At 40.0% G+C, this 26,984-nt stretch overlaps 1 protein-coding gene across 1 annotated transcript in view; it reads left to right on the top strand.

Annotated features, from left to right (window-relative positions):
- HID1 (HID1 domain containing) overlaps nucleotides 1-26,481 on the top strand; it is a 52,382-nt gene extending 25,901 nt beyond the window's left edge. Inside the window, exons 7-19 of the mRNA XM_007428028.3 lie at nucleotides 813-1,035; nucleotides 1,956-2,012; nucleotides 2,100-2,240; nucleotides 2,986-3,076; nucleotides 6,274-6,425; nucleotides 6,525-6,603; nucleotides 7,515-7,679; nucleotides 8,749-8,976; nucleotides 12,638-12,771; nucleotides 15,489-15,569; nucleotides 16,524-16,615; nucleotides 24,356-24,514; nucleotides 26,119-26,481. Of these exons, the coding sequence (XP_007428090.1) occupies nucleotides 813-1,035; nucleotides 1,956-2,012; nucleotides 2,100-2,240; nucleotides 2,986-3,076; nucleotides 6,274-6,425; nucleotides 6,525-6,603; nucleotides 7,515-7,679; nucleotides 8,749-8,976; nucleotides 12,638-12,771; nucleotides 15,489-15,569; nucleotides 16,524-16,615; nucleotides 24,356-24,514; nucleotides 26,119-26,182 (1,666 nt within the window). The 3' untranslated portion in view covers nucleotides 26,183-26,481. The remainder of the gene's footprint in view (nucleotides 1-812; nucleotides 1,036-1,955; nucleotides 2,013-2,099; nucleotides 2,241-2,985; nucleotides 3,077-6,273; nucleotides 6,426-6,524; nucleotides 6,604-7,514; nucleotides 7,680-8,748; nucleotides 8,977-12,637; nucleotides 12,772-15,488; nucleotides 15,570-16,523; nucleotides 16,616-24,355; nucleotides 24,515-26,118) is intronic.
- The last annotated feature ends 503 nt before the right edge of the window (nucleotides 26,482-26,984 follow it).

The raw sequence follows: 26,984 nt of genomic DNA, 5'->3' as shown, positions 1-26,984 counted from the left end.
TTTTCCTATTAAATGTTTTGCTATCGGTTTGATCTATTTAGTTGCACAATATTTGACTGAATTCATAGTTATCACCTTTAGCTTTTATTTTTAAATAAATTGCCTTGTGATATATTTGATATGATAACATTACTTACAGTTGGTGTTTCTTTGTGTGTGTATGTATTTAAGCTCTGAAATAAGTAGCTTGGCCCTGCTTCTGAATGTTGTACTTTGATTATCTGAACTTAAATAAACATGCTTGCTTAGCTGATTCAAAATGAACTTTATTCATGGAAAAATGTAGCATTGTGGTGCAGTCTTTTTTTCCCTTGTACAATACTGGAATCAAGTCATGTCATTAAAAAGGCTAAACATGTGCTCTGATATTAGAAAATAGTATAAGCGTTTGCTTGTTTTCAAGACAGGAGGCACTATAAAATAAACAGTCTGCAGTATACAACAAATTGTGCAGTATGGATGGGTACATTTTATTGTAAATTGCATTGAGCAAAATTTTTGGAAAGAGATCTGTTATATATTAAATACGGGACTGTTGCTAATTCTTTTGCAGTCACCCAGCCAATAGGATGTTCTAATTTGTATTGTCATTCATCTAGCATATTACTTTGTTTATCAAAATCGTTAAGAAAATAACCCCAAATTCTAAACTGCGGTTTTCTTTTCACTAATGCATGTTTGTGAGGAAGAAAAGCACTGTTTAATCAATGCTAATGAAATGACTTCTTATCGAAAGCTTACTCTTTGTTGGAAAGCTTTTAACACCTCACGTTTCTTGTGCATCTTTCTGAGCATGTTGGATCCTTTTCTAGGCATGCTCTTCCACTGTTTACTTCCCTCTTGAATATCGTCTGTGCTTATGATCCAGTGGGTTATGGGATCCCCTATAACCACTTGCTCTTCTCGGACTATCGTGAACCACTGGTGGAGCAGGCTGCTCAAGTCCTTATAGTCACATTGGACTATGACACTTCTACCAGCTCCAGCCCCACAGTAGATGGCACTACCACTGGAACGGCCATGGATGATGCTGATGTGAGTTGCTCCCAGATTTGGCTGTGTGTGTAATGTGGAGGACAAAACTTCAACAGACTTTCCTGAAGCAGAGTAGCTTTGAATGGAAGTACAGAAGTAGCCCTGGAAAGATGGTGCTAAATTCTTTCCTCAAATGGTAGTTTTCCATGGCACTCAAGGTTCCAGATATTTGGCTTGAAACATTAGAAGACATTTGGGTGCAAACATGGAAATGGATTTTGCCCATCTTTCTGACTTCATTTTAAGCTAACATTTGTCAAGTGTGTTACAGCAATTGTGGTGAATCTGAGACATAAATGCCAGCATCCTAAGCACTTAAAGATATACATTTGCCTTCTTATTGCCAAACTAATTAGTTTGAATTCTTATTTTATGTGCATGCTTACCAATTCACTTCAGAACCTTTCACTCACTGCATTACTAGCATAAATATTTAAGTTTTCTTCTCCTTCCTAGCTGAACTGCATGCTAGAGAGGTATTCATAATACCCATGAATGAACAGAGGCAAGAGCACTCTAGCCATTCATTTTCTGATTTGAATACATGAACTAATTAATCTGTTCTATGCTGTATTTTTTTAAACTATGAAATATTAAACCTACCTTTTCTTTATTTTCTTTAAAATGGAAAGCAACCATTGCATTCTAATGCTTAGCATAGTGAATGCTCTGCAGATGTTGCTGAATTATACCTCCTAATACCCCTATCATTGATCATGCTGATTGAGGCTCCTGGGAATTGTAGTTCACCAATATCTGGGAACACAGGTTGTCAATTGTGGTTTAACATTTAACACTTCATCAGGATTGTTTGACTGATTTAGTGAATATGTCACTTGCCAGTGAATTCAAAAACATACATATATACACTGAGAGTGTTCTGAAGCTAAGAAATATTCACTTAGTTTCTTTTAATGCAGCCTCCAGGACCAGACAATCTGTTTGTCAATTACCTGTCTAGGATACACAGAGAAGAGGTAAAGTATCAGATTTTCTTCTGGTTTCTTATTGGCTTAATCTTAGGTTTCCATTCCGTGACCTATTTATGTTCTTTATGTTATCAGGATTTCCAGTTTGTTTTGAAAGGAGTAGCCCGTCTGCTCTCCAACCCTCTGGTCCAAACCTACCTGCCAAATTCTACTAAAAAGATCCAGTTCCATCAGGAGCTCCTGGTTCTCTTCTGGAAACTCTGTGATTTCAACAAGGTTCTGTCTTCTATCTCTGGCATTATTAAAAAATTGGGGTGGGAGAGCAGGATCAGAACCTGTAAAATGAACACGAGGGGTGGAAATGGGAGAATCTTAGTGATGGTGAGCTTGTCAAGAATAACACTTTTGGATTAGAAGCGAAACAAATGATTGAAAGATCAGGATAGGATGCAGTAGCGGTAGTTGTTTGGAGTCATTGCCCCCACTGCTGATGCTGCGTACCTAACAAGTCTCAGTTTAGTTCCTGTGTGTGTTCAGGTGTCAGGCCTGTTGAATCAGTATCCCTGAGAAACCTCCATCTGAAAGCAACCTGTACAGGAAAAGTGTACAGTTATGATGCTTATCTGCTCTTTGATGCCTTCTGATCAAAGATAAATCATGTGCAGAGCGTGATTTTTGTTCAAGTCATTTTTAATGCCAGCAGTGCAATTCTCTCCATGTCTACTGAGAAATAATCACTTCAAGTTCAGCAGTAAGCCGAACTTTCTTCCTCCATAAAATCCTCAGCATTTTACATGTGGAGCCATTGGAAAATGAATAAATAGGGTATGTAAAATGTTTTGTTTTGAAATGTTTCAAAATACAATTTTTGTACAGGCCTGCTAAAAAACATTAATGAACATGCTGATAGCTGTAGTTTCTCCCCTCTGTTGATGCAGTTTTGTTTTGTCCTGCTTTCCTGACACTTATAGAGAAAAAAATCCTTATTTAAAGGTGGTTAATTGTTCTTTTTCTCTTTCAGAAATTTCTCTTCTTTGTTCTGAAAAGCAGTGATGTTTTAGATATTCTGGTGCCAATTCTCTACTTCCTTAATGATGCTAGAGCAGATCAATGTAAGTCTGGGTTTATCTATTCTCAGAGTTCATTTTTATTTATTTATTTTATTTATATTTCAAATTTAGCCACCACCCATCTCATGAGAAAGTGACTCTGGGTGGTTTACAGTAAAAACAACAAATAAATATTAATTAAAATACAGTACAATAAAAATAGTATAAAAATACAATAAAACCCAAATACAATAAAACTCAAATACATACTTAAATACTAATATCTTCCAAGGTGCTGCTGGTAGAAAAGATACTAACATACAGAACCATCTTCAAGGTGCTAGCCACCCCCAGGGTTGGTTGCCCCTTTTTTTGCCCCATGCAAGTTGGCAGAGCCAGGTCTTAACTGCTTTCTGGAAGGTCAAGAGAGTAGGGGCCTGCCTCATCTCTGGGGGGAGGGTATTCCATAGGGCGGAGGCCATAGGAGAGAAGGCTCTCCTTCTGGGCCCCGCCAGTTGACATTCTTTCACTGATGGGGCCCGCAGCATACCCTCTCTGCTTGACAGGGTGGGATGGGTCAATATAATGGTGGTGAGACAGTCTCTCAGGTAACCTGGTCCCATGCCATGTAGGGTTTTAAAGGTGATAACCAACACCTTGAATTGGACTCGGAAGCAAATTGGCACCCAGTGCAGCTCCTGCATCAAAGGTGTAACGTGTCATCTTTGGGGCACCCAAAATTGCCCACATGGCTGCATTTTGAGCCAACTGTAGCTTCTGGATACTCTTCAAGGGTAGCCCCATGTAGAGCACATTGTAATGGTCTATATGGGAGATGACTAGGGCATGAGTGACTGACTGAAGGGCCTCCCAATCCAGGAAGAGGCATAACTGGTGCACAACATTTATGCTGGCAACTTTTGTTGTAGACTTAGTCTTTCCAACTGATTACCTAATTCTGAGACTAATTCCATAAATATAATTGTATCTGGATCCAAGTCACTGGACGGCTCTTGCTTATTTATAGAATGACAGATCTGGCATTTCTAATCTATATAACAAAAGGTGACATTGCAAAAAGCCTCTCTAGCCCCTGCCTTAATATAGGTAAAATTGTATGTGACTGCAAAGGGCCCATTCTGATGCTTTCAACTGGTATGTGTGGTCTGAGTCATTCCAAAGGCATGGTTGGACAGCATTTGGCATCCTGTGTCTCCTGGATCTCCTTTTTTTGTGACCCCTGACAATTTGGTTGCACCAGAAGATTTCATTTTTCCACAACTTAGAGATAGGAAATAGATGGAAACTGTAATGTAAGCCTGTGGTTAACTGCCCAACCCCGGGAAATTGAAGAAACCTTCTGGTTCATGATGCACACAATGTAACCTCACCAATTTTGCATCACTGAACTATCACTTGTAGCTTTCTTCATTGCATAGTACCCAAAAGCATTAAGTGTAGCTCTCTGCCATTAAAAGGTTGTCCATCTCTTATGTTTATTTATATTGATGATGATGATGATGATGATGATGATGATGATGATGATGATGATGATGATGATGGATATGCCAGAGAGATGTGTTCATTGAGACAAGACTCAAGGTGCAGATTCTGCATAGAGGCCTCAGAGACAGTCCATCACATAGTGGCAGGGTGTAAGACGCCGGCAAAACAGCATACGCTGAAAGGCACAACCAAGTAGCTGGCATTGTGTACAGGAACATCTGTGTAAGGTTTGCCCCGTTCGACAGAGAAACTCCCGTGACATGTGTGGTTCACAAAAGAGGTTTACTCATGCGTAACGTAGCAGTCACAAGCAAAGCCAGGACTGGCTTGGTACAATTGCATCACTCGTTATATTCCCCCCTTCCCGCGCTTTTTCCCGCCCCGCGATCGTGTTACCGCTGCGGATTATCGGCCCCCCAATAATCCCTCTTGATTGTCCATGATGGCAGGTTCGGTCAGGGTCCATTGTCCTTGATTGGCAGTCCCCCTCCGGCTTGGGTTGGTCCCCCCCCGTTACGTGCAAGCCCGAGGGTTCTGTGTTGCGCGGCGATCTTGTTTCGCTGCCTGCGGCCCCGTTCATTGTTGGCTCGCGCCGTTATCAGTGTATAGTTAAAACTTCCGCTGCGGTTTTCCTGTTTGGCTGGGCGCAGGTGGCCCATTAATTAGCGGCACTTTCAGTTCCTCTTTCCCTCGCTAGCTGCCGCCGGTGGAGTTCGCGTGGTCTGGCTGCGAGCTTCCCCGAAGCCCCGTGCTGACCGAACCTGACAATCTGCACAGTGTATGGGCTAGATCCTCCCAAGTCCAGATGGGAGATCCCACAAAAGGTTGTGGGGAATAACAGGGCTAAGATCCTGTGGGACTTCCAGATCCAGACAAACAGGCAGGTACTGGCCAGTCAACCAGGCATCGTGATAATAGGCAAGGACCAGAAGACAGCGGTGGTGATAGATGTAGCAGTGCCAAGTGACAGCAACATCAGGAAGAAGGAGTGTGAGAAGCTGGAGAAGTACCAGGGTCTGAAGTAGGATCTACAGTGGATGTAGAAAGTAAAGGCCAAAATGGTCCCAGTGGTGGTAGGAGCACTCGGGGCTGTGACTCCTAAGCTGGCTCCAACAGATCCCAGGAACTACATCTGAGCTCTCTGTCCAGAAGAGTGCAGTGCTAGGAACAGCTAAGATACTGCGCAAACCCCTCAAACTCCCAGGCCTCTGGTAGAGGACCCGAGACTGAGGAAGACACATACCACCCCATAGGGGTGAGAGGGGATTTTTAAAATATTTATATATATCATGATGATGATAATATTAGGATATGCTAGAGAGCTGTGTTTATTTATAGGCTTTAGAGGTCAAATGAATGAATTCAGGTAAGTCCACAAACTATTTCCACGTCTCTTTATGGGATAGATTAAGCCGGAGTAATTTCTGAGATTCTAGTTGGAGAAGGGCTAGAGCTGAATTGGGACTGAAAGTAGCCACGTGTATTTATCTGTATATTGAGTCATGGATTACATTTGGAGTTCTGCTTACAGCACAAAGCAACAGATGCAGGCTGCTTCTTGGCATTGAACTATGTGCTGGACAGCAGCATGGGTGAGGTTGAACCATAAATTTGTTTTAGAACACCACACTGAATGAGAGTGGGGTATTTGTGTTGGTAAGCATTACATTTTGTTTTTGACCTTCTACTATTGTCAATGGCTGGCTTGCCCCTTGGTCACCGGCTGATTTAATTTTGGCACTGTATTTTTACAGCTCGAGTTGGTCTTATGCACATTGGTGTCTTCATCTTATTGCTGCTGAGCGGAGAAAGAAATTTTGGTGTCCGCCTCAACAAGCCATATTCTGTACGAGTACCAATGGATATTCCTGTCTTTACAGGGACACATGCCGATCTTCTCATCATTGTGAGTGTGGAATTTGCTAGCAGCGTATTTGCTTGTAGCGGAGAGTATGGCTGCTGTAAAAATAATATGACCCTTTCTAACTTTCATTCTACCCTCCAGGTCTTTCACAAAATCATCACTAGTGGACATCAGCGGTTGCAGCCCCTGTTTGACTGCCTCCTTACCATCATCGTGAATGGTAGGTTGCCTAATCTGTAATGACAGCCAAGCTGAAAGGCTACAATATATATTTAAAATACATTTTTGTTTTCAAAATTTTGAGCAAATTAGCGCAGCATCATTTTCCTTCGGGACTGACCAGTATAGTCATGCATGCAGGCCTTATCGTGTCTAAAAATTTAATTGTAGTACCCAAATCTCTTTTTGGAGGTAATTGTTGAAGGAAATATTGGAAGATGTGTGTGTAGCTGTGAACTTCTCTTGGTTTTACTTGAGGGATATTATATTTTATCATTCAGAGCTGACATAATTTTAAGAATGGTGGTAGAGTTGCTGTAATACTGCCTTCTTCTCAGAAGATGGCAGTAGTTTTCTTCATTATGATGCAGCTGTTCAAGAGTTCAGTAAACTTGGATATTACACTTCTGCTATTTCTCTTTATGAAATTAGCATGCAATACCTCCCCGTAGCAGGTTTTAAGATATGGATCAAGTTGCATTAGAGAATTTGCTGCCAAATTTCTGGAATTAGGTGTGAGTCTATTTAGTTCACTTTAATTTTTTTTTTTTTTTTGATCTGGGAAATTTCCAGTTAAATTATTTTAATTGTTACTAGAAAAACAATTTTTTTTCCTGCTCTTTGTTATATCCAAACAAAGATGGTAGTATTTGATTTTTCATAAAGGGCTGAGCTAACCATTTTCTCAGAACATATTTTAAGCCTTTGCCTTAATCCCCATCCTAGCTGCTTTCCTATATTTGCCCTTACTATTTTTTCCCCCACTGTCTGAATTAGATTGTATTCCCCTTGGTGAGGGTGAAACTCTGTAAGTACCTTGTACGCTGACAGTACACAAATATGTAGTTGTAGTGGACATTTTTGATCTCTCTAATTAACTTTTTCTTCCTTTTTAATTTTTCTGTCTTCTAGTATCTCCATACTTGAAGTCTCTTTCCATGGTAGCAGCTAACAAATTGCTGCACCTGTTGGAAGCATTTTCGACTACTTGGTTCCTTTTCTCCACAGTCCAAAACCACCACCTTGTCTTCTTTCTGCTGGAAGTCTTCAACAATATCATCCAGTACCAGTTTGATGGTGAGTGGCTGAACAGTAAACAAAATCTATCCTTCTCTGAGAGTTTAATTTACTCCAAGAATAAATATTCACCTAGGTATAAAACTGTGAAGCTTCTCCATCACAAATGGTGCAAATATCCCTTCTTTCTTTCTTTCTTAGATTTGCCATTTCTAGTAGTAAAAAAAAAATCTCACATTTGGTTTTGTTCTTGAGGGCTACTAGCATTTATTTTGCAAATTTGGTTCTTTATTATTTTTTGAATTGGAAAAGGAAGCTCCTGTTACTGATGACTGCTGTTGCCTTTAATATTTCTTGCTCATTACTTTAGGACATTTTTCATCTACAAAGTGCAATTTAGTCCTCTTTTACTTTTTCACTTGTGCATAAAATCTTTTCAAATGCATGCTTCTGTAGTTTTCACTTTGTAAGTTGGGAACTGAACCTGAGAGGCCATGAGTAGGCCAGAATCTCAGTAGGTTGACAGTCAATCAGAAAGCCTGCCTGCAATCCCAAATCTTGCATGCTGATCAATGGAAAATAAACAATCACTTCATTTCATCGTGTTTCAAATAATTTCTGGGAAATAGCAACTAGGAAAACATTTAGAAATATTTCTTGGTATAATGCTGAAGCAGCCAGAGTTCTGTAATAGATAAGGTATCAGTTTATTCTTTTGCGGCACAGTAATCTAGTGATGACCTAAAAGGTAGATATCACCACCTGAAGGAATAACAGTTCAAAAACTACAGGCTAGAATTTGACTAGCATGAAGAAGGGGGGGGGCGGGGGGGGAAGAGAACAATGTTAAACCTCTACTTCCTGAGCATGAAACTGAGCACATAGCTGTAGCTGTAGTTAGTTTCTTATCATCTCGTGATTAGGGCTATCAGATCTGAGCTGCACAAATCCAGGCAGCCATTAAATTGTAGGAAGCCATTGGTTACCTGGACTTCTGCAGATCTAATAGTCCTATCCATGATAAGCCAACAGGCTTGTCTGCAGATCTTTTTCAATTTGTTTTTCCCATTTAAAGAAGGTTAAAGATTTGTATTTTTATCTTTCTCTTCCTGTTGTTGTGAACTCCTAGGTAATTCCAATTTGGTATATGCCATTATTCGCAAGCGAAATGTATTCCATCAGCTAGCCAACCTTCCTACTGACTTGCAGTCCATCCAGAAAGCCTTACAACGCAAAAAGAAAGCTCCTGAGCCCATATCTCGTACCAACTCTCAGGAGGGGATGTCCATGGAAGGGTCAAGACCTGCTGCACCTGCAGAGCCTGGAACCCTAAAGGCCAGCCTAGTAGCAACCCCAGGTCAGTCCAGAGCATCTGTGACACTGAGGCTCACACAAGGTTTTGATTCAGTCTGGATAAGCCTTTGATGTCTGGCCTGGGTGGATTAAGACTTGGGTCTAGGCTTCTGCTAGTAAAGAATTTTTATTCCATGGTCTGAATAGTGAGTGATTATTATTTGCTTCTCTCTTTTAACTTACATATCATTTAACTTTTATTTTGATACTTGAATACTCTCTTTCTAGAAAAGGTACTTGGATGTGTAGAACAAATAAAAATAAACCATAGTAATATAAAAATGCAAATGATATGATTTTAAACGATTACGAAATGTTAAAAATAACTACAAAAGTACCAAAAATAATGTAAAAATAAAACATATATAGCCTAGCATCTTTTTCTAAAAAATGGAAAATGTGGGAGCCATGTGGAATTCTGAAGGAAGTTCTTTTAAGCAGGAGGGAACAACTTTCTCTGGCAAGCTAGCATTAATCAGTTTCATTAACCATGTTGTTCGTATTGAATTGACTGCTTTCATCAGCCAAGAAGGAGAAGGCTCAGGTAAGTTTAGGGCAGTCCACAAGGCTCCAATTATTTTGTCCTCTGTCCTCAATCTACAAGATGAAAATAATCCAAACTAACTTGCCAAAATTATAGCAACACCACCTGTTATACATAATTTTATTTATTTTTGTTAAATGGGGCAGAACAATCAGTTTCACACAGCTGGATTTATACAGAGGGATACAGAAGGCCAGGCTACTTCCAGAACAGTCTTTCTCCTATTGTTTCTGCCCATCCCACCAGATCTAGCAGGGAGAGCATGCTCTCGGTCCCTTCTATTAAACATTGTTATCTTGGTGGACCCTGGAGTTGTGCCTTCTCAGTGGCAGCACCTGCCCTGTGGGACAGCATCCCCCTGGAGATCTGGATGGCCCCAATCCTGTTAGCTTTTTGCAAGACATTGAAGACCTGGCTGTTTCCCCAGGCATTTGGGTCAGGTAGGTAGATGAGCTCTGTTACTATTGATGGTGAGCGAGGTCAACTATTTATCCTTGGATGCTGGGGGTTATGTTTGGTGGGTTTGTCTATTTTAATCTTTTAAGCTACCCAGAGTCACTTGTGTAAGATGGGTAGCTATATAAATCAAACAAATAAATAGATAACCAAATAGAAGATTAACACCAAATTTACTACAGCACCATTTATTAAAATATTAATAAGTGTAGCAGATAATGAACTTCTTTTAACTATATACTGGTTATCAATTCTTACATTGTTATACTTTTGAGTAGTATGCCTGTGCAAAGGGATGGAGAAGATAAGCTTGTCCCATGACTGCAGATGGACTCTTCTCTGCAGTTCTCTGTAGGGTAGGGGCTTTTATGGTCCTCTGGCGCCTTCTAGAATCTTCCTGAAGAAACTCCCCTCTTTATGCATATAATAAACAAGGTGTGCCTATGTGGCCCTCTTGCCTGTGACTAGCTCCCTTGTTTGTCCATTTGTTGGGTCAAGAAATCAGCTGATGTCCAGAAATCCGTTGCTTATTCCAACAGACTTTGCACATAGCATCTGTTACGTTCGACAATTTCACAGCTTACACTTTTTGTGTGTTCTTATCTTTTCCTGACTGCCCAGAAGCATTCGTGATTACTTTCTCATCTTCTCTCCAGCTATCTTCTTTCTTTGTTCCTTCTCCAGCATTTTTGCTGATCTATTTCCTGGACACATAGGGGGCGATAGCAGATGTCTATGTCTACTGCTCGTAGATGCTATGTCACCAAGCATCTATGGAATGGCAATAGCAAGTCCAATTTCTGAGCACCCTCCAACAACCTTCCTCCCCCCCACCCATTCACCCTTAAGGTGCTGCTGGAACATGTACACCAGCTGCTGTGCCCCTCTCCTTCCAGCTCACAGAAGAAAGTGGAAATATGGACAGGTTGGCCATGCCGTGGGCTCTCGCCATGAAAATTTTTAGTACCCAGAGTTAGTCCTTCTCCCATTGTCCAACACAGCTGGCTTTTTCCTATATTTCTGGCTCAGAAAGATGTTGGTGCTATGATAACAAGCATTTGAAAGATGCCATTGGTTAGGACAACATGGAGAAAATGTGTGTGACTTTAAAATACCTTGAGGCATAGGTATCCATGGAGGCAGGGGCAAGTGACAAAATGTGCATCGTGACATCACAACGCAAACCCTGTGAGTTACGTAATTGCAACTGATGTCAGGATGCAAATATGAAAAGCCAAGGTTTGCAACGTGGCGTACTGACACGCTTATTTTTTCATCGTTGTAGATAGTAACAGATGACTGTGCCTTGCAGATGCTTCTGAAATAGAACAGGTTCTGTTGTGGCAAGGCTCATCTATATGTTTAGATAGCTAATAAATCTAAATAGTTTTAGGGATCATTGCACAAATGCAAAGCATACTATTGCTTAAATAATTATACTTCACCCTACTGTCATAGTATTAGAGTCCAAGCTGGATCCAAGCAATATTTTTTGATTAAATGAAAGCAAATTATTCACTGTGAGTTACTGACTGCTTCAGTATTCTAACAAAGAATGGAAATGCATTGTTTGTCTGTCTGTTTAGCTGCTAGTAGTAAGGTAGTAAGGAACTAGAGTTGTTTTTGTTTTTTTGTCCTTGCCACCATGGAGTAAAACTTCAATTGACTTACACAATGTAGTAAATTTTTAATTGTTTGGTACAATTCATGCTAGATTTTTGTCCATTGTCTCTCCAGTTATCAAATCCTAGTATGTGAAGTTTATACCCCACATCTGCTCTTGTACATGTCCTCCAGTCATTGTACAACACTGACTACAAAGTAGCTCTGTCAAGTTGTTAAGTAAAAAAATGGGTTGTAGATCATCCCTCGAGAAATACTTTAGTTCCCCTTTACAGTATCTCAGAGCTGGATATAATGGGACTTTGACTGTGTGGCTCCTGTATTTGTGGGTGTTTTGTTTGCAAGATAGTGTTACCAGATCCGCCTTGCCTTCTGATTTGGGTTTCATAGCCCAGTCCTTGGAGAGGTCCTACATGCATTTCATACCTTTGTGCAGACAAAGTGGGGACAATGCACAGTGACGTTCAAATGGGCTGGGGATGATCTGGAAGTCAGAGATGATGGTATGGCAAAGACGATTGTCTCATGTGATTGCCTTCATGTCATAGCTAAACCTGGGGGTTGGCATGGTTGTATCAGGGAGAATAGCTACATCCTCCTAGGAAATGTCTATATTCCAAGATCATCATGGCCTTGACAGTATTGCTGAGAAAGGAAGGCAGAAAAGCCCACAAGCTGAGCATCTTTGTTTTAAGTGGTTAAAAGCTGGGGTGATGCAAAGTCAGCCTGATACTGCTTGATTTATTCAGGAAACAAGATTATTAGGCAGTGAAAATTGTTGCTTTCCCATACGGAAAAATATATTAAATCACGTTTGAAAAATGTTGACCACAAATTATTTTTACAGGTTAAAGGGATTAAGCCATATTCATCTGACATGGGTTGCTTTGTTAGCTACTTGGATTAATATTTTCTTGTTTCCTGGAGTCCAGTGCTGGGGAAGTTTGCTGTAGGTAGAATTGTGTCCTGCTCTTGACTAGAAAAAAGTTATATGTTGCCAAACCCTCCAGTTTTTTTCCTAATGCTGCCTCTCAAAATCCAGGCATTGACAAACTGACAGAGAAATCTCAGGTGTCAGAGGATGGGACCATGCGCTCCCTAGAGCCAGAGTCTTCTCAGTCTCCGGCAGAAGAAAGCCCACCAGGCACAGTCAGTGATACTGAAACTTGGAATGTGGTAAGTTTGCAAACTGCTCTTGGGTAGCTGTTGGCTGGAAAAAAAAAAAAAAATCAGAATAGCATCTTAGTATAATGTTTGGTGCTTCATGTCAAGGCTTTCATTATCCTTGGCAATAAATCCTGTAAAATTGGAGAAAATCTAAGTGCAGAAAATAAAATCATTTAATATGAATGTTGGGGCATATTTTATCTGTTTCAGTTTGAAGTCTGCATGTTCTTACAGGAAACTGAGGAAGTTTCAGACACAGTGGTTAACTCAGTTCATTCCCTCCTATCAGTAGGAACAATCTAGGAAGTAGGTCTACTTGACTCATTGTTCGTTAGAATTACCCTGCAATAAACTCTTAACCTATGGAATAGGTTCTCATGCTTTGGGAACAGGACAGTACAAGTATTTTGATGAATTTATTTTAAAGAAAATTTATTGGAAGTGATACCAATCTCTGGGTCTATGACCATAAAGTTAGAGTAAGTATAAATAATACAGGTTTGGATTATTGTTTTATGCGACAATAAATAAATCCCAGAGACAGAAAAGCTAACAACTCAGGACATCCTGTGTCTTGCTTACTTCCCAGTTGTTTTAGAGATCAGTTCTGAAGATAAATGATATCTCTAAAGGATTCTGATCCTATTCATCTCGAAGCACTTGTCTGTGGGTAATATGCCAGTAGCTTTGTCCTGCTGAAGTGCTGTTATTGGACGGATAGGTGTGTACGTACACACATGTATACCTCTCGCCACTACACGTGGTATGTGTCTTCCTCAAACTTGGGTCCTCTACCATAGGCCTGGGAGTTTGAGGGTTTTGTACAGTATCTTAGCTGTTCCTAGCACTGCACTCTTCTGGACAGAGACTCTGATGTAGTTCCTGGGATCTGTTGGAGCCAGCTTAGGAGTCACAGCCCCGAGTGCTCCTACCACCACTGGGACCATTTTGGCCTTTACTTTCTACATCCACTGTAGATCCTACTTGAGACCCTGGTACTTCTCCAGCTTCTCATACACCTTCTTCCTGATGTTGCTGTCACTTGGCACTGCTACATCTATCACCACCGCTGCCTTCTGGTCCTTGTCTATTATCACGATGCCTGGTTGACTGGCCAGTACCTGCCTGTTTGTCTGGATCTGGAAGTCCCACAGAATTTTAGCCCTGTTATTCTTCACAACCTTCTGTGGAATCTCCCATCTGGACTTGGGAGGGTCTAGCCCATACACTATGCAGATGTTCCTGTACACAATGCCAGCTACTTGGTTGTGCCTTTCAATGTATGCTATTCTGCCTGCATCTTACACTCTGCCGCTGTGTACTGTATTACATAGTATGTGTATATGTACTAGTATATAATAGTATATATTTTGAACCATTACAAAGGAGCAAGGATTACACAGAAAATGTTTTGAGCTTACAGATTCCTAATAATATGGCAGTAAATAAATATATAAAAGATATTAAAACATAGATTTCCCCACCTTAATTTAGAACTGCTAACACAATTAAGAAAATTTCTAGCACTCTCTTCCCGGTAATTAATTAATGAGAATAAGAATATGAGTACAGGCAGTCCTTGACTTATGGCCATTTGTTTAGTGACTGAAGTTATAAAGGTGCTGGCAAAAGTGACTTATAACTGTCACAGCGTCCCCACGGTCACATGATCAAAATTCAGGTGTTTGGCAACTGGCATGTATTTATGACAGTTGCAGTGTCCTGGGGTCACATGATCACCATTTGTGACCTTCCTGGGGGCTTCCAACAAGCAAATTCAATGGGGGAAGCTGGATTCACTTAATGATCACATGACTGGCTTATCAACTGCATCAAAAAGGTCATAAAATCGGGTGTGACTCACTTAACTGCATTGCTTAGCGATGGAAGTTCCGGTCCCAACTGGTTGTAAATCGAGGGCTACCTGTAATAAAAATAATATGTCTGTTTGTATGTGTGTGTACATATCTGTGTGTGTGTGTGTGTGTGTGTGTGTGTGTGTAGGTGCTCTTTGGGTAAGACCACTTGTTCAATGACTGTTCAAACTTGCTACGGTGCTGAATGAGGGGGACTTACGATCGGTCCTTGGAGTTCTGGCCATTGCAGCATCCCTGCAGTCAGGTGATTGCGATCTGGGCAGTTGGCACCCGGCTCATGATTACAACGTCACAGCAAGCTGCAGTCATGTTATGGTGATTTCCAACATTCCCTACCAGCTTTCTACAAGCAAAGTCATTGGGATAGGCAGCAGGAAGTTGGAAGTTGTGGTCACATGAGGTCCTTGCTTAATGACCTGCATGATACTTGCTTGACAATGGCAACCAGGACTGCTGAAACTGCTGTCGCTAAGTGACGCTGTCTCATGACATTGTGCTTTATGAAGCAATGCTCAGCAATGGCAATTCTGGTCCCAATTGCCATCATAACCTGAGGATTACCTCTGTGTTTGTATGTGTGTGTGTGTGAGACACACACATACAGATACATACATATGAATGAGATCCAGCATGGTGTGGTGATTAAGGGGCTGGACTAGAAATGAGGAGTTTTCCTTTGGCTCAGAAGCCAGCTGGGTGACTTTGGCCCAGCCCCTCTCTTTCAGTCCTAGACTGGGAAGCTGGAAAAGAGATCCTTACTAAACAATATTTGATTTTGTTTGTAGCAGTATACAACAGAGAGAAATTGTAGCACAAGGATAAACAATTGTATTTGGGTTCTGTCCTTAGGAGTCATCGCAACCCAAGCGGGATCGGCAACGTCTGTCCAGCACATCCTCAGCTGGGCAGTGGAATCCAACTCCTGAATGGGTAAGAGAAGCTGGCAACTTGTATCTGCTCAAAAGTATTTCACTTTATTTGTGGGTTGAATTTTACCTGACCAGAAATCAGGCCATGCTGCTATTGAACTGATTAGAGTGGAAGGAGGAGGAATGCTGAAACTCTGGTTGTTAAAAGTCCAGATGATTCTGTCTTCTTGAAAAGCAGGATCGTTATGTAATAATTTAAGTCATGGAATAATACTTCCTGTTATCATCTATAACTTTCCTTTCCCTGCATAATAAATAATAAACAGGTTGCTCTGCTTCTCAAACAATCATTTTCTATAGCTACTTTTTTTCAGAAAGCTTCAGGGTTCGAAGTTTGTATAGTATGTTCAAAGGTAGTCGTTTCATATAAAAAAATGAATATAAGCACTCATAAAAAGCCTGGGTGTATTAATGAGCTAGGCACCCTATGGCAGGGGAAACCATTAATGGAACATCTCCTGGAACAGGAAATAATCCATTTCATTCTCTAAGGCCCTTTCCTCCCCCAACACTGTTAGGAATAATTGGAAGAGTGGCTTTGCTGCTACACCTGCATAGTTGTTGTTTTCCCTCATCTGAAAGAAAAGCACTGATGCTCTCTTGATGGCCAGCTAGAGGGTCAATCTTCGTCCCTCTTCTTCCATCTTCCAAAGCCCAGGTAGCAGCCATGAGAACACACATTCATGTGCCCAAAAGTGCTATAGAAGGTAAAAGGAAAAGGCAAGGCCGGAGATAGGGAAGCGGCCTTAGACTCAGACTGGTGGTATGTGCCTGAAATGTTAAGTCTTCTTGCAGAACCACTTCTGGGATTGTTAGTAAGTTGTAATTACTTTATGTGCACAATGACTGAGATTGGGATGCTTTTTGTCATCTGAATGAATGTGTTTCTGTCAGATACTGGTTTGCTGAGTTGTTCAAACTCATGGCTCTTAACTGTGATCCTTTTCCTTTGCAGGTGGTATCTTGGAAGTCAAAATTGCCCCTGCAGACAATCATGAGGCTGTTGCAGGTCCTGGTTCCCCAGGTAGAGAAGATTTGCATTGACAAGTAAGTCCCACAGCTCTTGTAGATAAAGCTGTTTGGGGAGAAAATTGTATGGTGAGATACATTTCCTTACTGGTTACTAAACGTAATTGTTTCTGCAGTCACTAACTTTTGTATTAAATTTATCCTCCTTCAGGATCCAAACCTGATCCCATCTCTTCCTGTTTTACCCCACAGATTTTAAATACTCTATTCCTTGCATTCAATTTATCTTTATGTTTCTCTTGACATGCCAGGGTTTCACTTTCCCAAAGTGGACAGAAACGTGCTCTTATAAGGAGTCATTTTTACTTTTCTTTTCTGACAAATATTCATTCCTCACCATAGACAATGTACTATCCATTACTTTCTCAGCTGCCGTTGCTATCTTGAAATTTCTCCCCTCATCACAGCCTTTCACTTCATTTTTATACCAAGTTTTATTTTTCATGTTTCCCATTAGCGTAACTTCATATATTTTTGTGGGACTGTGTAACATAATTGTTTCATTGTGCCCCAAGCGACTTCCGCATCTTTCTTTACATCAATTTTTCCATTCATTCTGAACTTAGGATTCCTCTTTGGAGGTTCATCAGTGGGAGCACATCGCTGCAGGCACCATCTAGAATCTTTATTCTTGGCTCCTTCACATTCCCAGTGAAATTACACCCTACTTTAGGACAGGATATTTGGTTCATTGTTATTTCTGATCACTGGATGGCAGCACCTACTTGTGATCTTGGCCCCTTGCCCTGTTCAACTCTTGATTAAAGGTACTTGATAAATAACTGTTTCTGACCATTAGACAGCATGCCTTCCAGATAACAATTTTAGCCTTTCTCAAATGGTTCTAAGTGCTAGAGTATTTTCCAGTCTCTCAAGCCGATAGCAACCAAGTGTTTGGCTACTGTCACTAAGTGAAAAATTAGCCATTTTGCTGCCAAATTCTGGCAGTGCAATCTCAAGGTACTTCAAGGTAGCATTGATGACTAATGGAGTCAAGTCAAAGACTTTACATAGGAGGCCTCTATACTTCTTTTTTATTCATTAACATTATTTGAAATAAAACATACAGTGACAAACACCAACAATAATAGTACTAGGCAAAGAATGAAAAAAGAAAATGAACAATGTAGAATCTTTCTTCCTGATCCTGCTCCTCAGCCTGAATTGATCCACTGTAAGATAAAGGCCTTTTCGTTGAAGATCGTGGGCCATAATCTACCATGCTTGTCCAGCATGGGTTGGTGATTCTTTCCAGTCTAGGCCTGAGAAAGAGTGACTGGCTTGAAATCATCCAGCCAGCTTCTGGGCCTAAGGAAGGACTAGAACTTGGGTCTCCCTGCTCTTAGTCCAGCACCTTAACCTCTACATTACCCTGGTTCTCAGTATTTTCATTTAGTTACTCTTACTATTTTAAAATCATATTCCAGTGCATATAAATCTTTTTTGGGGGGAAGTAGGGCCAGGCATATATCTGGGGGTAGGGTCTTCAAAAGCATGGATTAACATAGCTTTTAACTCACAATTTCCTCACTTTTGGATAGTGTGGAATTTGGAGCAGGCCCTCTGTAGATGATCTGACAGGGTGGGCAAAAGCATTTTGGAGAACATGATCTCTGGTACAACCTAGAGTTACACTGCAAAGGATTTTATAGATAATAACTAGCACTTTAAATTGGGCCTTTAAGGCTACCGGTAACCAATGTAGTGGCCCAAGAATTGGCATTATACTGCAGCATTGAGTGTCATCTATCAGCATTCTGCAGTATAGGCTACTGCATTCAGTACCAGCTGAAACTTACTTTCAAAGGCAGTCTCATGGAGAGCACATTGCAGCAGCTGAGGCACGTAGTAATGAGTGAATGAGTCTCTTGTCAGGGCTTCCTTATCCAGTGGAACTGGTGCTCCATCCTAAGCTTGGCAATGAGGCCTCCACCTTCTGTTTTAGCAGGAGTCACAAGTCAAGGAGAATCTCCAAGTCATGGACCTGCTCCTTCATGGGGATTTCAACCCCATTTAAAGCCATCACTGAAATAATTGTTTCTGGACAGCCCAAAGGTATATGAATGAATAGTACATCTATCTTGCTAGCGGCTAATTTGAACCCATTTTGCTCTTAAAAACATCCAGACATTAAATTAGGACCTCCATGGCATTGCTGCCCCAGCCTGGAAGGCAACAAACAGCTGAATATCATCAGCATATTGATGGTACCTCATCCCAGACCAATGGATGACCTTACCCAATGGCTTTATATACATGTTAAATAGCATGGGGAAAAGCCCTGAGCCCTATTGGAACAACCACATCCTCAACTATTTCTCCCCTATGACCATTGACTAGCACTATCCACTCAGGAGTGGAATCACATTAGAGGGTGCCTCAGGTCCTTGCAGGTGATCCAGAATGATATCGTGGTTCATAGTACTGAATATTGGTGAGAGGTATAAAAAGACCAGAACTCCTCCCATTCAGGTCCTAATGAGAGTCGTCCACTATTTCCATTCTATATCCATCCCTGAATCCTGAATAAAAGAGAGTCAGATAATCCATAGATAATCTAGGATCCTCTGCAACTGATTCTCCACCACTTCTCCAAAAGAATCTTCTCCAAAAAGGGAAGATTGAAGACTCAGCAGAAGTTCCTAATATGGCTAGATCAAGAGAAAGTTTCTTCAAGAGATGGCATATCACTGCCTCCTTCAGAGCTTGATATTTGTCACTTTCCCTCAAAGGAGTATATGTCCCCATCCATACCTTTCCTGGTTGGGTCCAGGTGGTGGAACTCATACTAGAGAGGACATTGTCCATTTCTTAGATTCTACAAGATCAAAAGAATCCTGGATTATATTGCACGATGCAGCCCTAATCACTTGGGTTAGACAGTAGTTGAGCAGAATTGTGCAAAGTTGATTCCCATTGGAACCCATTGGATGGCTTTTATGTTATTTTAATTTGAGCTATATTTACAACAATCATTCTGTCTTGCTGATACTAAGATAAAATCAGTACTGTGCAACTGGTAAATGTGCAAATAATATGTACAGCTATGATTACATCCTTCTCTCCATACATCCACCAATTTACAGTATATCAATATAATCATAAACTTCCATTTAGAGTTTTCACATTTCTCAATGTTTAACTGACCTGCTCTAGTTGAGGACAAAAGTTGAATTCAAATCTCTGCCTAAATTTATTTCACCTTCTGCAAAGAAGTCAATTTTTTATGACCAGTTTTAAAAAAAAGTGATGTATTTGGGACATAAAGTATACTATCATAACCTTGATCCCATTGAATATAGTTTTGTAAACATAGTTATCTTTTTATCTTTGAGAGTCTCTATAATTTTACAGTAATGAATTACATAATATGATGGCAACTCATTTGACGTTTAGTCATAAATGTTTCTGAAATCAAGAATGTTTAAGTAATAAATAGATTGTCCTTTATGTAACACAATTACTGCAGATTTCCTATTTTTTATAAATTGGATCATACTATATGTTTATATTTCTCTACATTTTCTAGTCTCTTCATATGTAAGGTAACGGTTTTAATGCCTTGCTGACTAAGGTTTTAGTTTCAAACTACATCTAATGTTAAAATACCAGTTATCCATCAAAAGAAACAATAATATGAATACAGTTTTTGCTCTCTTACTCTTTCCCCTTTCCTTTTCTTTGATAAATCAACCTTACCTCCCCCTTCCCCTGAGTTTAACGTATCTAAGGACTGATTACCTCAGTTCTCCAAACCAAAAATAAAATCATCTGGCATTGTGTAAACTCTTATTCTCAATCTTCAAAAAAATATGGTATGTGGTACTTCTCATTTAACAATACATTTAGCTGCCCCTTGATAAATAAAAAGCATCTCTATATATACACACATATACATACCTATACACATTACAAAAAATAGTATAGCAAATGATCCCGAGTGTGCGCATACCTCCTAGTTGGTAGACTGCAGACAACAGCATGTTGGCTTGCATGTTAATCTCTAGATTAATGGTCCTAGAATACCATGAGCATGCTTTAATAGAATTTAATTTTGGTTGAGCTTGCCCAAAATGTGTTAAAACTAACCAGTATTGTCCTTACTATTAGCTGAGAATGCTGCATGTCACATGGGAATGATTAAGGCTGGTAATCTAATTTATACTTTTTCTCTTCTTAAAAAGTATTATATAAAAGCTTGATTGACCAAAGTTATGATGGGTGACAGAAGTTAGTATCTATAGCATATTAAAAATTGCAACATTGAATGTAAGAGGAATGAATGGTAAAGTTCATGACATTAATGAATGATATGAAAGAAAGAATATAGATATACAGTGGTACCTCTAGTTACGAACACCCCTCCTTACGAATTTTTCGAGATACGACCAGCTCCGTCCCCAAAAATTTACCTCGTGTTGCGAACCACCTCGAGTTACAAACCGGATCCGCGGCCATTTTCCCTCCCGTGACACGTGGTCCGCGGCCATTTTCCGCCCGTTCCACGTGGTCCGCGGCCATTTTCCACCCGTTCCACGTGGTCCGCGGCCATTTTTCTGCCCGTTCCGCGTGATCCGCGGCCGTTTTTCTGCCCTGCCACATGGTCTGTGGCCGTTTTTCCGCCCTGCTGCGTGGTCCACGGCCGTTTTTCCGCCCCTGCTGCGTGGTCCGCGGCCGTTTTTCTGCCCCTGCCGTGTGGTCCGCGGCCGTTTTTCCACCCTGCCGTGTGGTCTGTGGCCGTTTTTCCGCCCCTGACACGTGGTCCGCGGACGCCGGAACGGATTAACGGTAATTACATTGAACCTTATGGGAAAATTTGCCTCGTGTTGCGACCAATTCGAGTTGCAACCAGAGTCACGGAACGGATTAAATTCATAACTCGAGGTTCCACTGTATTGTGTGTCTGTGAAGCTAAAAGAAAAAGGAAGGAGGTGACATCTGAAGAAGAGGGTCTCATCTTGGGGAGCGGAATTAATCGGTACATGCAGAGAATGAAGGTATAAGGTTAATTTTGAAATAAAGGGCTTATATATATGTATGTATGTGTATACATATGAATTGGTGTCATCTAGGTTATGGGTGACTATGAAAGTTGAAATCCATAGGTTGGTGGCAGTTGTATATTACAAACAAGTGAATGGTGGTAATAGAAAAACCATAAATGAAAATTATGCAATATTCTGAATGAATATAATCCAAAAAAAATATGTTAGGTGCCGTGAATGGATGAGTGGGAAAGTGACAAGAGAGTATAGAAAAAGTGATTGTGTCATTCAGAGATCCAAGAGTGAATGATGACAGTGTCTGGTGAGTATCTGTTTAGAAAAAGGTCTGCTTTTAATATATGGTTTATGTATAAATCTATTCATATGTACATATGGTAAAAGAATGAATATACATCTAAAAGCATGAACGATTTGATATTATGTGATAAAAGAGGGAATTAGAGGGTAATGAGTAGTTCTGAATGTGGAACAATCTAGTTTTTGGTAGTGTCAAAAGTGGACTTGGGGGAAAATAGATATATAGGAAAATGAAAGAAAAAACCTAGACTGAAAGCAGAACAACTGCAGGAAGGGAAAGGAAATGTCCTGTATGAAAAAAATATTAGAAGATAGCTAAATCTTCCAACAAATGAATGAAAAGTGTGCAATGGCAATTCTCCTTTGACTTTTCTCAGTAACAGCCTAATAGGAAGAGTGTAATAAATTGAGAATCTTTTCAAAATGAGTGGGCTTAGTCAATAAAAAAAATCAAGTCTTCTATTATATGTAACGAGGTTAGGGAATTAACAGGCGTGAAAGACAATAGAACATGGAGAAAAGGTAAATGAACAGCTCATTCAGAGAGGTGTCACTCAGCCAGCTGCTCCAGTCGAGAATGTATACACAGAACAAAAGCTTTCTTTTGACTGTTTCATGTCTGACCCTTTTGGGATGGGATTTCTCCTTATCCACTATAGCAGTATTGCTCACCCAGAAAGAGAGTAGCATGATGTATACGTGTGTGTATATATGCATGTATTTGTAGCTAATACATATTGGAGATCATTTCTTTACCTTCCCAGTAGATTGAAGCGATCTCTCTGAAATAGTATCTTACGATTCTGATTGGCCTTCTCAGGCACATCAGCATTAAAATGTATAAATAATGTTTTGAATGTAGCCAGCACTTACAGTCAAATTAGTAGGTGTTCTTCCCAATGTGTGTATGCCTCCTCCCAAAAATTTGGAAAGGCACTGAATACTCAGTGTGAAGGTCCTTATTTGGCGTGAAAAGAGGCATTCAACCCCACCCTCATCTTGAATGAATATTGAGCTGCAGTGGATGAGGAGGAAGATATTTCTCCTTTTCTTAAGTTAGCTGTCAGGGTGGTCTGTTCCGCCAAGAGCTTATCACTTAAGTTTGTTTTAACTCTGGCATTCTTATAGTAATAATTGGGAGGAGGAAGACGTCTGAGAAAATCTTATACCGGCCTCATTTACTTGATTTCTGCCTACTTGGGTGGGTGGCAGAGTGATTAACCCAGTGTTTGTGCGCTTCCTCACAGCTCACCAAACAGTAAGGACATTTCACTCCATTCATTTATCTTGTGTTTTAAAAGCAGAAGCTCATAGATCTTCAATGTGAAGTTTTCCTAGTGGAGCTCATTTTTTCTAGTGTCATTTTGAACGTGAAGGACAAAGCCCAAACCCTAATCTTGAGAGGTTTTCTCTGTCCCCTCTACAAATGGGTTAATGGGATTATTTAAGAAATGCACATTTTTGTGAGTAAGCTCCCCAAACCTAAAAGCCCTGATCAGGGCTACGTTTGCCTATCAGCAGGAACAGACTGCAACATGGTGATGATTAAAATAACGTTTTAAACCAGATCAGTTTAAAACGTACTTATTGATAAAATACATTGATGAAAACATCTCATGGTGAGACTTGTTTCACATAGTAAATAATATCATAGTGCAATATTCCTTATTCATAGAGATCATATCATATCATATCATATCACCAAAACAAATGATGACTTAATAAACAAAGGTTATATGGACCCCTTGGTATTTAAAACTATATATTTAATTGATTTTCTAATGGACACATCTCTGTTACCTTAGCAATAAATGGGAATAGCTTACTTTGTCCTGACTACCAGTAAACACCCTGAAAAACAAAATTGTTCATGGAAACAAAGAACAGATGTAACATTTCCAGAAGACTTGGAGTCTGTATATGGGTGTTTTGTGTGTGTGTGTGTGGTGTGTTTGTGTGTGTTGGGGAGGGGAGGGGAGGGGAAGTTCTTTTATTCCTTTGCAGATAGGCAGAAGTTGGAACCACTGCAATGTTTGTTTTTTTAGATCAGTTCAAAAGTTACTTCGACTCATTTTTTAATTTGTATCCTGACTGAATTGGAGCCTTGCTGCAGTTAATTGGTTGGAACTTCCTATGCCTGTGATGACTTTTACATAAATAAATGTAGCTTGATATCCCCAGTGTAATATAGAATTCGACCCACAGTCTGTTGTTAAATCAAACTAATGCTCTTGTGTCCTTGGGAGAAAGAATGAGGGAATACTTATTGGTGACATTTGGTAAGATTTCCTGAGAATGCTAGAGAATATTTGTGCTTTTTCATAATTGCCCTTTTTTATTCGTTCTGGGAAGATCTAATCTATGTTTATAAAATACAGACCTGCATGTCCAATTATCTGTAACTTGCATCAGAGAGAATGTAATATATGAATAAATGTGTTCCCATTGTCTGCAGGGGCCTTACAGATGAATCTGAGATTCTGAAATTCTTGCAACATGGCACATTGGTGGGGCTCCTTCCTGTCCCTCATCCCATCCTGATCCGCAAATACCAGGCTAATTCTGGTACTGCTATGTGGTTCCGCACTTACATGTGGGGAGTTATATATCTGAGGTAAGCTAGCAGGATACTAGCCAATTTTCTTTTACTTGTCAGTAGCATGCTGGATGAGAACACTCACTGAGTTAGAAGTAGTAGCCTGAGGTTTGGCTTGGTCTTTTAATTCAGTGGTTTAGGATCACAGGCTACCCTCACAGTATCAGCCAGAAGAATTTACATTACAAATTCATTGAATGTAATTTGCATTACTTTTGTGCTTCTGACTCATTGATGCACAACATATATTACTTTTTCTTGAAATTGTGTGATTCTGACATGTCCAGATTCTGTACATGGAGTAACATTTCCTTTTCAGTAAACTTTGTGACGTTTTGTAAAAAGTGACCAAACTCTTCTCACTACCTGAAAGTAATATGCATTTGGGGCTGAAATGAATTAGGATCTGAACACTTGAAAAAAATAAAAGGAGATTTTAAAGTTATTGCTAGTTACTAAAAATGAAAAAGGGCAACAGTTTTTCACTAGCCCATGAAATACTGGTTTTAAATGCTGCATTTAAACTGAAAGATAAATTAAATGCTTGTAAAGTCCTCTCTCCTCTGGGCTAAAGTCTCAATCTATACTGGAATTTAGTTAGAGGAAGTATATTCAAGTGCAGAACTGTGCTATTCAATTAATATGTAACTTGTTCCTAACTCACTTCATTTAGCTTTGAACCTGAATCTTAGGATCTTTTGCCATCTCATTTTTGTTCTAGTTTACTTTTGTAACATTTGCTGAAATCAGCGCCTAAAATTAAAATGAAAAACAAAATTGAACTTTAGAATACCTTCATAGGTGATTTCTTAGTTAGAAAAATCATGTATGTTATCTTTGCTCTCTTCTGATTTAAAAATCAAGTCTCTCCTAAAAGAGATTGGGGTAATGAGAGGATGATATTTACAGTATTATTACATGTTGTACAGGAGTATGGAGGTAACTTGAAGAAGGAATGTATGAACTGTTAGGTAAACATCTATTTAGCCCTAGGAAGAAAGAGAGGGTGAGAAAGAAACTTGAGATAACCCCACTGAAGTGTAAGAGGAGGCAGAGGAAACCTGTCAGGCTTTCAAGATTCTGTTATACCCTACAGCAATAAAGTAGAGTTCCAGTAATTCTTTGTGGTATCTGTTTCCTGATCTGGCCTGCCTCAAAGGGCTGACCCACGTTTGAAGCGAGGAAATTAAGTTTCTTCAAATCTGTCAGACTGGAGAGGTTTCTAAACAGTCCTTTGTTGTTAGTTGTTCCAAAGTAGATAATAGGTTGGCCTCTGTGAGAACAGAATGTTGGATTAAGATACAAGACAAATGTTGGACATTTGTCCTGTATGTTTATAATTCTTATTCCAGAGTAACTCTCATGGACATAATACACTTTAAAGGGTACATTAGTGCTAAGGTTTTCAGAAAACTAGATTACAAATGAATTGGAAGTGTTGAAGTAGCATAAAAAACGTCATTAGAAATGACTGAATATTAAATAGCTTGATTCTCTATATCTCTGGGTCTATTGATTTTGTTTGTTTGCACACATAAAAAGTGCTGGAATGTAGTGATTTTCCTAGTTCTGCCCCTGGAGTTTTTGTTATGTAAAGGAAATGACTATCTGCTTCTCTTTAGGAATGTGGATCCTCCAATCTGGTATGATACGGATGTAAAGCTGTTTGAAATTCAGCGGATTTGAGGAATGGAACTTGCCTCCGGTTGAGTAGAAACACTGGAAACAAGGATCTTGCTGTGCGCTTCTCCATCACAGCTCCTTCTCCATTTCACTGCCTCCTGCATGTTCTAAAGGACAATCACAGCCATTTCTAGCTGCCTGGGAATCACACTGGAAACCAAACAAGAGCTGCTCAAATCTTCCCCATGCTTTTGGTGCAATTTGGAATCTGACTAGCTACCTCAGTGTTTCTCAACCTTGTCGACTTTAAGGTGTGTGGACTTCAACTCCCAGAATTCCCTATGCTGGCTGGCTGGGGAATTCTGGGAGTTGAAGTCCACACACCTTAAAGTCGACAAGGTTGAGAAACACTGAGCTAGAGAAACCATCTTTTTACTCCCTAGTCAGATTCAGCCTTTATGTAAAAAGACATTGAATGTAAAGAATTAGGAAAGCGGATCAGTGAAGGAAGCGCGACTGCAGGAAGTAGCTTTGTGGGTTTTTTCCAAAGAATGTAACCTGTCAGCCCTTTCTTTCACAGTCCTCTGTTCCCATTCCCCATCTCCCCCAACTGCTTTACTGCATCAAGTAGGGGGTGGGAAGGAGTTTCATTTAGGAGGTGACTGTTGACCCAGCAGTCCACTTATTTATGTTATTTCAGGGCAATCTTTTGGTTTTGTTCACCCTCCCCTGTCAATGAAAATGTGCTTAATTCCTTTGTCCTGGCATTGTAACCGAACCCTCAAATTCTGCTTTTGTTTGTTTGTTTCCCTAACCTGGTAGGAGCTCCTTTTAAATATGGATGTGTGTCTTAGGTATTTCTCAC

The sequence above is a fragment of the Python bivittatus genome, unplaced genomic scaffold (genome assembly GCF_059951505.1).
Source record: "Python bivittatus isolate LINGU-HERP-01145 unplaced genomic scaffold, Pbiv_v1 ctg000080_np1212, whole genome shotgun sequence".
Taxonomy (NCBI): Eukaryota; Metazoa; Chordata; class Lepidosauria; order Squamata; family Pythonidae; genus Python; species Python bivittatus.
The sequence above is the reverse complement of the archived record's forward strand: the minus strand, read 5'-3'. Positions and strand labels throughout refer to the sequence as shown.